This window comes from Bison bison, unplaced genomic scaffold (assembly GCF_000754665.1).
Source record: "Bison bison bison isolate TAMUID 2011002044 unplaced genomic scaffold, Bison_UMD1.0 scf7180017864461, whole genome shotgun sequence".
Lineage (NCBI taxonomy): Eukaryota > Metazoa > Chordata > Mammalia > Artiodactyla > Bovidae > Bison > Bison bison.
Window position 1 is genome coordinate 18,532,316 of NW_011495023.1, and position 17,645 is coordinate 18,549,960.

At 37.0% G+C, this 17,645-nt stretch overlaps 1 protein-coding gene across 3 annotated transcripts in view; it reads right to left on the bottom strand.

Annotated features, from left to right (window-relative positions):
• The window catches only part of WAC (WW domain containing adaptor with coiled-coil), a 78,149-nt gene that overhangs the window by 4,771 nt on the left and 55,733 nt on the right, over positions 1 to 17,645 (bottom strand). For 2 of the 3 annotated variants that reach the window (XM_010860034.1, XM_010860032.1), the window contains 5 exons: positions 9,847 to 10,092; positions 8,363 to 8,485; positions 7,395 to 7,543; positions 2,386 to 2,504; positions 1,013 to 1,199 (listed from right to left, as the gene is read on the bottom strand). In XM_010860034.1, coding sequence (XP_010858336.1) covers positions 1,013 to 1,199; positions 2,386 to 2,504; positions 7,395 to 7,543; positions 8,363 to 8,485; positions 9,847 to 10,092 — 824 coding nt within the window. The remainder of the gene's footprint in view (positions 1 to 1,012; positions 1,200 to 2,385; positions 2,505 to 7,394; positions 7,544 to 8,362; positions 8,486 to 9,846; positions 10,093 to 17,645) is intronic. The other variant, XM_010860033.1, reaches the window with a different exon arrangement.

Below are 17,645 nucleotides of genomic sequence, written 5' to 3' on the forward strand. Positions count from 1 at the left end.
TTTTTAACCCATCTCTAATGGTGAAATGTATTCCTTTAAGATTTCACCCCTCAGGCTTCTTGAGAAGATACTATTTTCAGTCTCATGGTAGTACAGCACTAAGATAGAAGGACTCATGATTTGTGATTAATAAAAAATGCTGGATCGGCCAAAATGAAGTTCAGGTGTAACACTGATAAAGGGGCCTTACTGTATCCCTGTATCAAGAGATACACAATGCATGACCATGAGCTTACAGAACATTTCCGATGGTTAGTCATTTGATAAAACAAAACAGCCAGTGGCAATAACTGGAATGTGCTAGGGTTGGTCCTTCATCCCCAAGTACAAGTGTTTTCTAACTTTCAGTAGTTAATTGAACCTTGAACAAGAGGTTTACACTGTGCAGGCAGGCCCACTTACACATGGATTTTTTTCCAATAATCAACACCGCTGTTCTACACAATCCACAGTTGGCTGATCTGGGGGTGAGGGACTGTGGATATGGAGGGCTGACTATAATCCATACTTGGATTTTTGACTGTGTGGAGAGTCAGCCCCCCTACCCAAGTTGTTCAAGGGTCAACTGTACTAAAAGGATCAGAGTAGCTGGCTGAGTAGGAAAAGCATGCTGGCTTTGAGTCGTATCACTCTAGTAATTGAGTGACCTTGGTACAGATCATTTGGTCTTAAGAGCCTCATTAGTAGAACAAAAAACTCATGATCTGCACTGGTCAGTAGTTTTAGAAAATGGAACAAATAAATATAAAGCACTTAGCACAGAGCTAAACGCTGAGCACTTGATAATGGGAGCTATGATGATAATTAGAATATGTGAAACCACAGAAAGTTACTTCACAAATATCCTGTAAGTACATATCAAATATTTTACAAAGTAACCACAGACAACCTAATGAGAAATTAGTTGTTTTAAAGACGGCTCGAATCCACAGGGTCCGGGTTAGACTTTCTCAAAGTGGAATTGAGCTGCCAGCAAACCACAGGCAGAACACCTGCTGTGACTGTGATGTACCTGCTTCTCCGCATGATCTGCAGGCCATCCTTGAACATGCTTGATGAGATTTTCATTGAAGTGTGCTGCGAGCGTCGGTGTTAGTGAACACGGAGGTCGGGCAGAGGAGTTCTGTGGTACAACTGCTGTATTTGATGCGTTACTACTAGACGTGTGATTTGGACCAGGTGACGGACTTCTCTGGCTGCTATGAGAAAAGATAACCGAATGTGGAGCATGGTTAAAAGTGGTTTCTAGGTATCCTAAACATTGCCTGTCAATACCTTTCATTAACTTAAAGATACCCAAATTCCTAATAACAACTTATTATTTTAATATTAAATAAGTATAATTTCAAATCCAAAGAATACTTATATCATATTCCTAATACACGTCTGAGGTTAAAAGAGCCCTTTGAACAGTTATGTCAGGGCTGAATTTAAAATATCTGTACTCAACCAAACTTAACAGTGGAACCTGTGCCTCTGTATACTACAAACACTAATAAGGATGTGACTAAGCAATGGTCACATTAGAACAGTTGTAGACATAAGGCACATCAATATATCTTAAATACATGAAGACATGGAGGGTGAAAAGTTCAGAGGTTTTGACTGTTTAAAATCAGAGTAAAGTGTGTAATCAGAGGGTGAAATAATGTGAAGCAAAACAGACATTTTAACTGCCTCACAATGAATGAGTTCAGTGGCAAAATAAGACCAAAAATGGGGAACACTCTGAGGTTGCTTATCTTCTTTTCACCTGTATGGTTTGGGCCAGATTTGGGGATGTGGTGGTGAGAATCAAGAATGTAATACCCCAAAGCTGATTTGCTAGCTGCCTCACACCAGACTTTGCTCTGAATGAATTTCAGTTATTTCCAAAAATGAAGTTTCCCAAAAGATGAAGGGTTTTCATCACTAAGGATATTTAAAATTATACTGCAGCCACTAAAGACTAAAGGTTCAGAGCTGAGGCTATCAGGAAGGTCTGACACACATCAGCTGGAAAATACTGACCCAAGTTTCAGATGTGAGGTTTTTGGCTTTATCAATAAACTCAAATCTAAAACTGCTATTGGGAAGTTATCATTTCCAATGAATGAACTAGTATAAAACCATGTGCTTCTACAAGTGAAGTGTCAGATATAGTTACTCCCCCTGTATTCCATCAAGCAAAATTCTAAAGAGAGAGCCACTTTCTTCAAAATAATCAGGATTCACTACTAGAGACAATCTAGTAAGATTTGCCTTTGTAAATTTTATAATACACCAAACTATGTTAGGCTATCCATGGATTCTTCCAAGATCAAGTTCTACTATGCATATATAATATCCAAATAATATGGTAATATAAAGAAAAAAGTGTTGTTTCAACATACAACATCAACTTACTTTGAGCGCTGAAGACTTCGAGGAGAGACAGGTTCATGACCTTGCTGCTTGTCAGCAGTTACAGGCTGCTGTGTGGCCGACTGTGAAACTGGTCCTTGCTTAACTACTGGAGTACTAACCTAGAATGTCAGAATCTGGTGAGACAGGCTTCTACCACATAGACAAACAGCAGTGGAAACTAGATAAGAGCAAAAGTTCTGCCAATGAAAACTCCCCAATTATTTCTGTTCAGTGATTTTTTTTAAAGGTAAGAGTTGTCTTAAATGTTCACAATAGGATTAGTATTAGCGATACAGCCACACTTAATTATGTAAACTATTGTCATTTAGGGCCCAAATCTTCAGATCCCTCCAAGTCTAGTTAGTAATCTTGAACAATATAAAACATGGAGATTTAAAGAAGAGGAATCAAATGAGTTTCCAAAGGTCATGTAGATAGAAGGAAGTTTTGAGGCTTAGATCTAATTTCTTCATAAAATGGCCCAGGGCCAATTACTTAAGCCAACCAGCTTAAGAAACTAGTTCTCCTGATTTTAAACCCCATTTTCTTTCTAATATACTGTAACATCTTTTCTGATTTACTATTACTTCTGTATCAATAAAAATAAATATATTACACCACATCATACAAATAAAGATGCTTAAAATTCAATCACAAATGAAGAGAATGTATAGACTTGTCTATCAGAGAATGAGCTATGGCCCATATGCAATTTAACTGGAGTGGGCTTCAAAGAGATGGCACCCTACAGAGGCAGACCAAGAGGTCCATGGTTACCACTGTGGACACACATTTTCACACACACATGTGACAGTCAGCAAGCAGTTTTCAATGTAAGTCCAAAATATGTACAAAAGCATGTTCTTTTATAAAGAACATTTTAATAAGATCTATATAAGATCAAATGCCCACTTACTTTTAAAGACAATCTGAAAGGTTTATAATCCAAAAAACTACAAGCCATCTGCCTACAGGATTTGAAGTTGACAATGTTACGATCAACTATAAACCCAACACAACCACTCATGCCGTATACAGCCATCTTTCCCTGTGCTCTTAGAATACCACAAGGTAAGTTATAAGCTCTAAGAATAGGTCTCTTGTGCTGAAACTCACATTTTAATTCTTCGCTCATCAAAATACAAGTAAATAATAAGGAACTACACAGAAAACAACTGTAATTCAAAATTTTAAAACAGCAATCTACAACATACACAGAAACATGACTCAAGTCGGGAAGGGATGAACCAACAGGAAGACCTAAGAGCTGGCCTACCATCCACTTCAAGCCATGTTTCAATACATTTTTATTTTTAGGCTTCTGCTTATGATTTTATTTAAGTAAGGCATTCTTTGCCATGAAAGTGTCAAAGAGCCCCCTGTTTTACAGCTTTGAAAAACAATTTCCCCATACAGTTATCAGTAAGAGTTCAAAAAAAGTTAAAACGCATACATTTCAACTTCCAAATAGCTCAAGTTTTACTGGTGGTATGCTACAAAAGCACAGAATGAGGATGACTGGGAACTGCTTATGAATTTGTGAGCAAGAGTCAAAGAATGCAACGTAAAATCCGACAGCAGCATCCTAAGGTCCTGTTCACAGCCCAGTAAGAACAGAGACTAGCAACAGTCTAACTGTGCTGTGAGGAGCCAACAACATAAGGTTTTATTTGGACAAACAAGCAATATAGCTTCATAAAATGGGCTCTATATTCAGAAAGACCTAATGAAAATGAAAATCAGACTTAATGAAAGAGTTAAGTTTCTATCAAATGAAGCAAACAGTAGCTGATGTGAAAATTAAGACACAAAGCTCTTGTCACAGAAATTGACTCATTTCTATAAAAAAGTACGGGGAAATCACTGGAAAACATGTTCTCTCACAGATTGGAGTCTAAAAATTCTACAAAAATAAAGACTATTAGTAAACCTTCTTTATCCATGAAATCAATAAAGAGAAAACAGCATCAAAGCAGAGAAGGGGCACCGGTGCAACTCACTCCTCCAAGCCCTCCAGTGGCTGAGATTAACCTGCATCTATTCTCAATCACCAGCCATGCATCCCACCACCTCACTCCCAAAAAAGGGCTCTTCCTCCATACACAGTCTAGAACACCATGAAAACTTGTTTTAGCCAGAAGTGTGTTCTTTCCCAATTCCCCTCAGAGGCGATGTACCTTCCAGTCAGTTCAATTCAGTGGACTCTCTGCAACCCCACACCAGGCTTCCCTGTCCATCACCAACACCAGGAGATTGCTCAAACTCATGTCCATCGAAAGAGTGATGCCATACAACCATCTCATCTTCTGTTGACCCATTCTCCTGCCCTCAATCTTTCCCAGCATCAGGGCCTTTTCCAATGAGTCAGTTCTTCACATCAGGTAGCCAAAGTATTGGAGCTTCAGCATCAGTCCTTCCAATGAGTATTCTGGACTGATTTCCTTTAGGATTGACTGGTTTGATCTCCTTGTGGTCCAAGGGACTCAAGAGTCTTCTCCAACACCACAGTTCAAAAGCATCAATTCTTCAATGCTCAGCTTTCTTTATAGTCCAACTCTCAAATCCACACATGACTACTGGAAAAACCACAGCTCTGACTAGACAGACTTTTGTCAGCAAAGTAAAATCTCTGCTTTTTAATATGCTGTCTAGGTTGGTCATAGCTTTTCTTCCAAGGAGCAAGCATTTTTAAATTTCATGGCTGCAGTCACCATCTGCAGTGATTCTGGAGCCCAAAAATATAAAGTCAGCCACTGTTTCCCCATCTATTTGCCATGAAGTGACAGGACTGGATGCCATGATCTTAGTATTTTCAACATTGAGTTTTAAGCCAGCTTATTCACTCTCCTCTCTTACTTTCATCAAGAGATTATTTAGTTCCTTGTCACTTTCTGCCATAAGGGTGGTGTCATCTGCATATCTGAGGTTATCGGTATTTCTTCTGGCAATCTTGATTCCAGCTTGTGCTTCATCCAGTCTGGCATTTTGCACGATGTACTCTGTGAAATGTACTCTTATAAGTTAAACAAGCAGGGTGACAATATAAAGCCTTGGTGTATTCTTTCCCAATTTGGAACCAGTCCATTGTTCCATGTCTGGTTCTAATTGTTGCTTCTTGAACCTGCATACATATTTCTCAGGAGGCAGGTAAGGTGGTCTGGTATTCCCATCTCTTGGAAGACTTTCCAGTTTGCTGTGATCCACACAGTCAAAGGTTTTGACATAGTCAATAAAGCAGAAGTAGATGTTTTTCTGGAATTCTCTCACTTTTTCTATGATCCAATGGATGTCAACAATTTGATCTCCAGTTCTCTGCCTTTTCCAAATCCAGCTTGAACATCTGGAAGTTCTCAGCTCACAAACTGCTGAAGCGTAGTTTGGAGAATTTTGAGCATTACTTTGCTGGTGTGAGAGATGAGTGCACCTGTGTGGTAGTTTGAACATTCTTTGGCATTGCCTTTCTTTGGAATTGGAATGGAAATTGACCTTTTCCAGTCCTGCGGCCACCACCGAGTTTTCCAAATTTGCTGGCATATTGAATGCAGCACTTTCACAGCATACTGTTTCTGTGCTTTATTGTGCCATCTCTGCATGAAATGTTCCCTTGGTATCTCTAGGTTTTTTGAAGAGATCTTTAGTCTTTACTATTCTATTGTTTCCTTCTATTTCTTTGCATTGATCAATGAGGCAGGCTTTCTTCTCTCTCCTTGCTACTCTTTGGAACTCTGCATTGAGATGGATATAGCTTTCCTTTTGCTCCTTTGCCTTTCACTTCTTTTCTCAGCTATTTTTAAGAAGTCCTCAGACAACCATTTTGCCTTTTTGCGTTTCTTTTTTTGGGGGGATGTTTTGATCACTACCTTATGTATAATGCCACAAACCTCTGTCCATTGATCTTAGGCACTCTTTCAGATCTAATTCCTTGAATCTATTTGTCACTTCCACTGTATAATCCTAAGGGATTTGATTTAGGTCATATCTGAATGGTTCAGTGGTTTTCCCTACTCTCTTCAATATAAGTCTGAATTTGGCAATAAGGAGTTCATGATCTGAGCCATAGTCAGTTCCCGGTCTTGTCTTTGCTGACTGTATAGAGCTTCTCTATCTTCTGCTGCAAAGAATATAATCAATCTGATTTTTGGTATTGACCATCTGGTGATATCCATGTGTAGTCATCTCTTGTGTTGTTGGAAGAGAGTGTTTACTAACACCAGTGCATTCTCTTGGCAAAACTCTGTCAGCCTTTGCCCTGCTTCATTTTGCACTCCAAAGTCAAACTTGCCTGTTATTCCAGATATCTCTTGACTTCCTACTTTTGCATTCCAGTCCCCTAAAAGCACATCATTTTGGTGTTAGTTCTAGAGGGTCTTGTAGATCCTCACAGAATCATTCAACTTCAGCTTCTTTACCATTAGTGGTTGGGCAAAGACTTGAATTACTGTGATACTGAATGGTTTGCCTTGTAAACAAGCAGAAATCATTCTGTCATTTATGAGATTGCACCCAAGTACTGCATTTCGGACTCTTTTGTTGACTATGAGGGCTATTCCATTTCTTCTAAGGGATTCTTGCCCACAGCAGTAGACATTTTGATCATCTGAATTAAATGTCCATTCCAGTCCATTTTAGTTCACTGATTCCTAAAATGTTGATGTTCAGTCTTGCCATCTCCTGTTTGACCACTTCCAATGTACCTTGATTCATGGACCTGACATTCCAGGTTCCTATGCAATATTGTTCTTGACAGCATCAGACTTTACTTCCATCACCAGTCACATCCACAACTGGGCACTGTTTTTGCTTTTGCTCTGTCTCTTCATTCTTTCTGGAGCTATTTCTCCACCCTTCTCCAATAGTATATTGGGCACCTACCCATCTGGGGAGTTCATTTTTCAGTGTCATATCTTTTTGCCTTTTCATACTGTTTATGGGGTTCTCAAGGCAAGAATACTGAAGTGGTTTGGTTTGCCATTCCCTTCCCCAGTGGACCACGTTTTGTCAGAACTTACCTTTGGCTGTGATGAAACAGGAGGAGTACTGATCAAAGGTTTGATGGGGACTGTGTTTGTCTGGGGTGTGCTTATCCTTGGAGACACATACGATCGTGGGGATGATGCATCAGACGTTAAAGACATTGGAGACTGATTGGATGGTTGGGCTGTGAAGAGTAAAATAAACCAGAAACCTCTGTAATTGATGTGGGGCAGATCTTTACAACTCTGCACATGCCCCATAACCCCAAAGAGAACACCTATCTGAAAAAGTCAGCATCTCTACCCACTGGGGCCACACTAACCACATGACCCGTCAGAGACCAGCCACCCAGTGCAGCACCCACTCCAAGTCTGAACACAGTCTCGCCGGGAAAGCATCCTGATCTCAGCCTTACTTCTTGTCCCCCTCAGATTCCCACCCCATGAGACCACCCAAAGGGTCTCTCAAGAGTCTTTTCACTGCACTGGTTGATCAGCAGTCCTGCTCACTTGAGCAGCTTTCTGCACTGGGGCTCAGGCATAAATCAAGGGACGCTTTTATTTCCCATCTGCTCCTTGGTGTCACCTCTAACTAGACACCTGCACGGAGAAGAGGGCTGGCTAACTCAAGGCAGGACTAAAGCATTTCCACATCCTCTGATCAAAAATCATCTAACACCAACTGAAACCAAAGCTCAACTCGGAAAACAGATTCAATGATTCACAAAGATTGAGAGCATACCACAGTTTATTTTAGCTTTGGAGCAGGATACCTCATTAACGACTTACATGTTGAATTAAACATATATACAGCATAAGATAAATGTGAAAAACCTGTTTCATCTAAAAAGGTAAAGAAAAATACTACTTGTATAAAGCAGTGTTAAAAAATCAAAAAATTATCACAGCTACTTTTTCTTCAAAGATTAAAAGAAATCTGTTATTAATCTCACCTGCCTGCCTTAAAGACACAACTCTAGAGGTATCTAAAAATACATAAATACCTTGTGTGGAGAGCTGAGCAGCTTGAGAAATCAGAGAAGTTATGTTGAAAGCAGATGGTCCAGCAGTAAGAAATTTGTGAATTATAGACTGCAATGAGGCTTGTGTCACAGCTGCTGTAAGAACTAGAAACACAGTACATCTTAAATTCAAATAAAAACACAGCAGCATATGTAGTATTAGTAAAAACTTGAAAATTCAAATGAGAACCCAGAAAAAAAATTGTTTCATACTAGAATTCCCAAATTAAGTCTAGAAGACAGGAGTAATACAACAGGTTTAGACATGGGGAATGATCTGAGGCAGAGGCAAAGAAACTGAAGGGGCTTATACAATAAAACAGTAGAGTTTCCTTTCCAGTAAAATTTAGGTGTTCAGTTAAAGGAAAACTCCTTGAGATGTTTAAAACAGCAGAGTACTCACTGGAACTTCTGACTATACCAGGAACCTATCCATACATAGGCAAGGTGCTTAGTACATTACTTGGAATGAACGGGATAAACAGCAACTGTTTCATGCAACTGCTTTATTAGATAAGCTGAGCACTCAAATCCTACATCAACACCTACCCTCAACAATCTTTCAAAAATGAATATTAAAAAGCGGGGTACTTTGGAATACTATGTATTTTTGAAGCGTAAGATCTTTTATTATCAACATTTTCTTAGGCTATGGTTTCTTCAAACTGTTTAAAAGTCCTACTTTGTCTAGTAAAACCTTTTCCTATCAAACAAGAGAATACAAAAATGTTGAGAAGAATAAGACTGGAAGACTAATGACCAACTAGCCTGAGATAGCTCCATTTTTATGATAAAGGAAGAACTTAAACACTTAATAGTACTTTTAAATATATTATATGAAAATGTATGCAAACAAAATTTTGTGATATTCCTAAGATTTAATACTTCAATCTGAATGGCTTACAAACTATATCCATTTTTACTCAGACTTCTTTGAGGTGGCTGTCTAAATACTTTAGTAGTACACTGAAAAGCAAAATTGCAATTAACAATGCAATTTAACTAGGTAAAACAGCATAACATATCCATTACTTCCCTTCTCATAGATGTTTAAGTAGTTCAAGAACTACCTGAATTCCTACTCTTAGCTTAGTCCTAGTAATTAGCATATTTAAAATACTTCAAATTATACAGGAGGCTTTTTGAAATATGTTAGAGACTAAGCGTTTCTATCAATTTTAGCAAATACTCTTTTCTTCTGTCTTCATTAAAAAAAAAAATTCACCATAAACATTAAGTTAACAAAACAATTATAATTATCTCTGCTAACTACCAGGTACACAGACAAGTCTTGGAGAATATACAGAAAAAGTATTGCTAATTCAATCATATTTTAAAGCATGCAGTTCAACATAAATTTCAAAATGAAACAAAGACCATTCCATATTATACTGGGGATTTTACTAATTATGTCATTTTGCACACTGCAAATGAACTTTTGAGAAACTGTTACCATGAAAATTTACCTTCATTTATTTTGGATATGTCCACATTAGAATTATTAAGTTGCAGCGTGGCTTGCAAAGCAGGAAGCAACTGTCTAAGCAGATTTGGGTCCTGAAGTAATGGAGGTATTGGTGACTGTGGAACAGGAGAGACAGGAATTGCTGAAGCGGATGCTGGAGGTGCAGACGTGGGGTTCAGTCCAGAGGCTGAAGATGTGGAAGGAGTTGTGCAAGAGTGTGATACAGCCTTGTCTCCTGATGTAGATTCTAAAGACAAAGGAGACAATAAGGCTGAAAACCATAACTTGAATACTGGAAATTGTAACCAACATCAAACAAGCAGGATCCATGCATGTGCCAGGTACCTAACTCAAGTAATCTCATTACCAAGGTACCACAGAGTGGACTCGGGAAATAGTTGGCTGACTAGATATGAGGTAGATATGTCACACTCTGATTTCATAGATGATAAAACTGTACAAAAAAAACTATGTAACTTGCTTAAAGTCATCAGGGAAGGCAGTGATGCTACCAAACCTGTATCTGAGTTTCAAAGCACCCCTCTGCTTGTTAGTAATAATGTCTCAAATACGTGTACAAGCACATCTTGTTTTATTGCATTTCACAGTTACTGCCTTTTTCATCTCCCCCAAATAATGGAAGGTTTTACAGCAACTCTGTATTGCAAGTCTACCCACACATTTTCCCAACAGCATTCTTTTTAAACTAAGGTACGTATTTTTAAAAACTGGAATACAATTGCTTTACAATAGTGTTTTCTGTTGTACACCACTGTGAATCAACCATGTATATACTATATACACATATCCCCTCCCTCTCGAGTTTCCTTCCCACCCACCCCCATCCCACCCCTCTAGAGGTTATCACAGATTTTAGTCATAATGCTATTATTGCACACTTAACAGACTACAGTATAATGCAAAGGTAACTTTTATATACACCGGGAAGTCTAAATATTCATTTGTGATACTTGCTTCACTGTTGTAGTCTGGAACCGAACTCTCAATACCTCCATGGTACTGTCCTGTATTGACTACACTTCCAAATAAGGTTCCATTAAGATATAAAGGGACAATACAATTCTCCAAGAATTAATTTATATGCATCATAAAGTAAGGTGAAAATGTTCATCACCATGAAAACAGTCTACTTAAATATGAAAATCAGAATAGGCATGATGGAGAGCAACCCCAGAATGGACTACAGATGTGACAAATAAGAGGAGACTCCTACTCTGAACTTTTATACTTAACAACTGAGTTCTAGAATTACATACTCCTCTTCTGGAATTAAATATAGAAGGCAATGAACTATCTCTATTTGTATCATTTAAAGGTTATCAGCACTAAAAAAGATTCTTTTAATAGCAAAAAAAAAAAAAAACCCTCCCACAAAATCCCAACCTCAGTGTTTCAATGTACACAAAAAAATGTATAAAACATGCATGAAAAATTATCATAATTTGAAAGCTGTCATTGCAAATTATTTACATAGATTTAAGGTAACTGAAATTAAAATCCCAACAGCATTTTTGGTAGCATTTGAAGAGGTATGGGTTAGTAAAAGCCACAAACCTCTTTAAGAAAAAGAACACAGCTAGTGAAAATTTAAAACAAAACCAATTTAAGGCAGATTTAACTTTTATATATACATTTAAGTCTTAAGAAATAGTAGAGGAAAACACAGAAAAATAACTTTGATGTGAGGATGCAGAAAATGACAAAGAGCAAAATAATTACACCCAAAGGACTGGTAACCAAAATACTTTAAGGAATTTCTACAAATCAAAGAAACACAAACAGTAGAAAAAGGAATGAAAGACATGAAAAGACAATTCACAGAATAACCTGAATGGCTTAAAAAACAAAAGATCCTCAACTTCAGTGATAATCAGGAAAATATATATTAAAAAGCAACAGAATATTCTTTCACATTCATATTTAGAAAAATGTCCAAAAGTCTGAAAATACCAAATACTGATAAGGAGTAATAGAAACAGCATCTCAGATGGAACCTAAACTCATATAACTACACTGGAAGATAATTTGGCTTCTCTAGAAAAACTGGAGGTACATGTACTTCATAACCCAGTTAATTCACCTTAGGTATACACCCTTAGAGAAACTCTAATGTATGTAAATTAGAATATTCAATAATTCTTGAAATGGTATTGTGATATAAAAAATTTAGCACAAAACTAGAAACAAACCATATGTCTACCAACAGGAAAAGGAACACAAACTGGTAGTTTTATATCATATTTTATTAATACAGTCACTTTAATGAAGCAAAGAATTAAAAACAGAAGGTAATGATGTTTAGACTAGATTATTCAAGATATCCATACACTCTTCCTGGCAGAAAGGCTGTTTTAATTCCCCCTATAAACCCATTTCCTTAAGATTTTCAAGCTCATATACATTATACAACTGAATTAAGACTGCTACTATGGTATATAAAAGTTTCAGGAACACTGTATTTGAATATCACATTGCTACCTAGTAAGTACAAATCTTTAATTCCAATTCTAGGAACTAAACATTTGTTAATCTTCATGGCCCCAAAGAAGTTGGGAATTAATAGCAAGCTTATTGCAAAATAAGAAAAAACCAAACCTCCTCTACCAGCCTTTTAACAACACTGTTGTAATGGTCAAAAGAACTAGGGACAATAGCTCTCTAACATATAGACTCAGAGCTGCTTTCAGTACATTTCATGTATGTGCTGATCTCTTATGATCCATTTCGGTCTCCACATCTTCATTTTTGTAAGACAGATATATTCATTTTACAAAGCACACATTTTAAAGGAGGGTCTGTAAGTCTTAGGAGACTGCTTACCATGTTCAGCTTTGCTTTCAAACATTTGTTTGGAATCATAAACAAGTACAAAGAAACTTGTAGGAAATAAGATCTTTCTTGTGAAAAGTTACTACATTTCATGAGGCAATTCTAGACAATAGCACCCGTTTTCTCCAGATCATTATACCTTAAGTTCAGCTTAAGGAATAAACAGTTTAAATATCTTAATGATGTTCAGGATGAAACAAGTTCTATTTTTACTTCCTTTATGAACAATTAAGTCAGTACTTATATCCCTCTGAAATGACCCTTTTGTTGCTTTTACTTAAGTTTTCTTCTGCCTTCAAGGACAGGAGTTGGAGAAGGTGTTATTTCCACATTTGTTTCAGTGCTGCTAAATCCAGACTGGAAAAATTAACAGGGGCTCGAAAATTCTTCAGTGTTATTCCTCATTCTAGGAAAAGAAGAACACTCCAAAACAGAAAACTAATACATATCACTCTCACAGAGATAATGTAATAATGTAAATAAATGTTTGTTTATCCTATGGATACATGTCTTTCACAGTTTAAGAGATTATTGATGAACAGTATGGAAACCAGTTGACACCACTATTTATAGGAACCTTCAGCAAGTAACATCTCTAAAGGCCAGAAATTCTCTTTTTAAAAGGTTTGATTTTGAGAATGACTTTAGCAGAATTACTCATGAAGTTTAAAAACAAAAAAAAGATACCAGAGCTCCACCCCAGTTCTAAAGAACAGAATGGGGGTGGGGAAGTCCAAGAATATGGTCAACTTGCAGGAGTTCTATGGGTGATTCTGCCACACCTTGTTGGTTATGGAAAAAAAAGATATTTAACTTTAAAACAAAAGGAAACAAAATTTTTATTTTTTATTTTGTGTGTCTGACTTTTTTAAGGCAATGTAGCAATGTCATCCTACCATATTTTAAATTGAAAATGAATTGTTACTTTCCTAACTATATTTTAATTATTTGTAATTCTCTAACCAAGTAATTAATATAAGCCATGAAATAAGTATGTTACCCTTTGATTTTAAATTGGATATATTCACTTTGATAAAACTGTCTCTTTATGAATTAATCATTTATATTCATTTATATTTCCAATTTTTACCAGTAGAGGGAGTAATCTACCAAAGACTAGACCATTCACATAGAAATATTATAACCTAACTTTTCAAGGCTTAAGTAATATCCACTCACCTCTTCTAACTATAGATACCCTTTCAAAATACTCATGACAGCATATATTTAAGTCAAAATTTTCTGACCCATATTTTTCTGGTATGCCAAATAACTCCTCAATCTGCAAAAAGATCTCTAAAGAGATACTGCACTTTAAAGAATAAAAGGTACTGACTACATTACTAAACAATTTCCTACAATGTTCTGACAGTTGCTGCAATGATACTGAACAGGACACAGGAACAAAGCTCCAACAACTGACGCAACGAGGGCAGCCTGCATGTTCCACTGTGTAGGAACAGTTACACAGCGGGGTACAACATGGAGACATAAGGGAAAACAAAGTGTGTACAAGTATAATAAGGGAAAAAAAACCCATGAAATAGCTAGGTGACAACACCTGGTATATAAGCTGTGACTGTCCTTATTTTATAATTCATAATTTTAAATCTTATGTCTGTCCATAACTTTTCTAAGCATTTAAAATGTACATAAAAATAAGTATGGTATTGATGTTCTATAACAATTATGCTTTTGCAACTTGGTTTTTAATTCAATCAGGGAAATCTCTGATAATACAAAGGACAAACCTACTTTAAAGCTTAACCGATTTTACTTAAGTGACCTCCACAATAATCATCTTACACACTTTTACCAACTGTCATTAATCCTAAGAGTGAAAAAAATATTTTAATTTCCAATACCAAATCGGTAATCTTTCTTTTGAACTTTTTTTCTTTTGAACTTTCATGCTGAAAAATATACAACATACAACTAATCATTTTAACCATTTCTGGGTTTACAATCCAGTAGTATTAAGTGTATTCACACTGACACACAACCATCGTAATTTCACCTGCAGAACTTTTTCATCTTTCCAAACAAATGCTCAAACAATTAAATAATAGCTCCCCATCTCACAAACCCTAAGGAGGCACAGCTCTAGTTTGTGTTCATGAATTTGTCCATTTGGGGTACCTCATAGAACTGGATCACAATAGTTGTCCTTTTGTGTTGCTGAGCATAAGGTTTTAAAAGTTCATCCATGCTGCAGCGTGTATCACAATCTTACTACTTTCTAAGGCTGAGTAATACTGCATGTATATATATATCACATTTTGTTTACCCTAGGATTGTTTCCACCATTTGGCTATTGTGAACAGCGCTGTTGTGATCCTTGGTGTATAAATATCCATTTGACTCTGTAGCTTTCAATTCTCCTGATTACACTTAAGCAAGAATCACTGGAGGATCCTACGGTAATTTTATGTTTCACCCGTTGAGGAACTGCCAAACTGTATTCCACAGCGGCTGTGTTTCAATGTGTATAAAGTGATATTTCACTGTGGTCTGATTTGCTTTCCCTGTTGACTAATGATGCTGAACACCTTTTTATGTGCTTACTGGCCATTAGATTATGTTCTCTGGAAAAATGTCTTTTGAACTCCTTTGCCCAGGAGGAAATGGCCACCCACTCCAGTGTTCTTGCCTGGAGAATCCCAGGGATGGTGGAGCCTGGTGGGCTGCTGTCTATGGGGTCGCACAGAGTTGGACATGACTGAAGCGACTTAGCAGTAGCAGCAGCAGCCTATTTCTGAACTGGGCTGTTCACTTTCTCGTTGAGTCATACGACTGTATATTCAGGATATTAACCCCTGATCAGATGTGACTTAACAAATGCTTCCTCCCATTCCATGGGTGGTCTTTTCACTCTAGAGCCTCCTTTGAGGCAGTTTTTAATTTTGATGAAGTCCAATTTATCTATTTTTTCTTCTGTTGTCAGTGCTTTCGGTGTCATATCTAAGATATCAGCACCAAATCCAGTGTCATAAAGATTTTACCTTGTTTTCTTCTAAGAGGTTTATAGCTTTTATCTCCTAAGTTAAGGCCTTTGTCCCATTTTGAGTAAATTTTTCTAACTATTCTAAAGCAAGACAGGCAATTTAAAATTCCTCTTCTATAATTGCTGGTTCATATCCTTTGCTCATTTTTCAACTGGATTGTTTTTTTCATACTGCTTTGATGAATTCTTAATGTATCCTTTAACATACTGTGTTTTAAATATGTTCCAAATTATTTTCTCTTAATTCAGTATTTGCTTTCAACCTTTGTTTCTTGTATCTCTGTCAAAGAGAAGTTATTATGAACTTTTTAAGGCAAATGTGTTTTGAGTCTGATTTAAAAGACCTTCCTTGACTCACTCTCAAGTTATAAACAAATATTTTCTAATATTCTTTCACCACCAGTATTCCCTCTGTCCCACTATTCAAAATGCCATCTTTATTAACGTAATTTTAGTAAACTCACTGACTAAATCAGACTAACCACCTCTCCCCATTAATGTCCCCAGTTATTCAAACATCTGAGTACCTCTATGGCCAATTGGTCTAATTTTATATGAATATTTAGTAACCCTAAAAGTAGTTTAAAGCAAAGCAAGGAAGGGCTGAATGGTGGCCCACTTAAAACCAGTTATGACCTCCTTTGTGGGCTTACTGCCTTAACATACACTGGAAAGTCTTTGAGTTCATTTTAACCTCACCCAGTCGACAAACATCATCGAACACAAAAAGGAAGTTTAGGTGACTAACTTATACCTCATATTAAGAATGACTAATCCCTTTCTTATTAGATTAAGACTATAGAAAGTCAAAGTCGCTCAGTTATGTCCGACACTTTGCGACCCTGTGGACTATACAATCCATTAATTCTCTAGGCCAGAATATGGGGGTGGGTAGCCTCTCTCTTCTCCAGGGGATCTTCCCAACCCAGAGATCGAACCCAGGCCTCTCGCATTGCAAGGGGATTCTTTACCAGCTGAGGCACAAAACTATAGAACCAGCATGTGACTGATTGACTCTTAAGACATGCTAAATTTTCTGAGAAATTACTTAAGGCCACTGACTAGGTCTGCTTCTGCAGCTACTGTTTACTTTTCAAACTTATTTTAATAAACTGTAACTCAAAATTATTAAATAAGAAATTTTAATCTCTTCTGACTCTGGCACTTGTTTGGCCAAATCAAAAAACAAGGACCCATGTCTCCTGCCTATTTTGTCATTTCACAAATCTGGAATGGAGGGTGGAGTCAGGACCAGTTTAGAATGTTCAAAGGGCTACCAATCTGTAAAAATTCAGCATTTTTTAAGCTCAGAGTTTCTCTGTACTCTGTTGTCCAATAAAGTAATCTTGCCAACAGATGTTCAAATGTTACTATAACAAAGATATAAATCTGTAAGGAGGTAACCTGACACCCTTGTTTCACTCTTCCTAACACTAGAATTATTATTCTCTGCAAAACCAAACAGCTTCATAGTTCCTCCACACTTCTATGCCTCAAGCAAGCACAGAATGATTTGCCTTAGGTTCTTTTTAATGGAAGATACACTGGCATTACATAGATCTATTTCTGGTTTCTTTAATTAGATCACAACATATGTAACACTTCTTCTCCAAATACATTTTTAAACCATGACCAAGGCAGGTGCTTGCCCAGCCCTCAACAGCGCATTACCATTCTTTCAGTTTATTCACATATCACAAATACCGACTGCCTATTCTAGGGATATAGAAGTGGTCAGGACAGAGATCCTGCTCTTGTATTTTTTATTAAAGCATTCTATTGCTGACACCCTTAAAATACAGCTTAGTTACACTATTAGCACTTAAGACCAAGACCCATCTAATATGAACCATCAACCTCTTAATTATTTGTTAAGGAAAACCCAAACAAGGAAATCACTATGTTGATGAGAAGAGTCAACAGGAAGCTTAACTGAAATAACACAG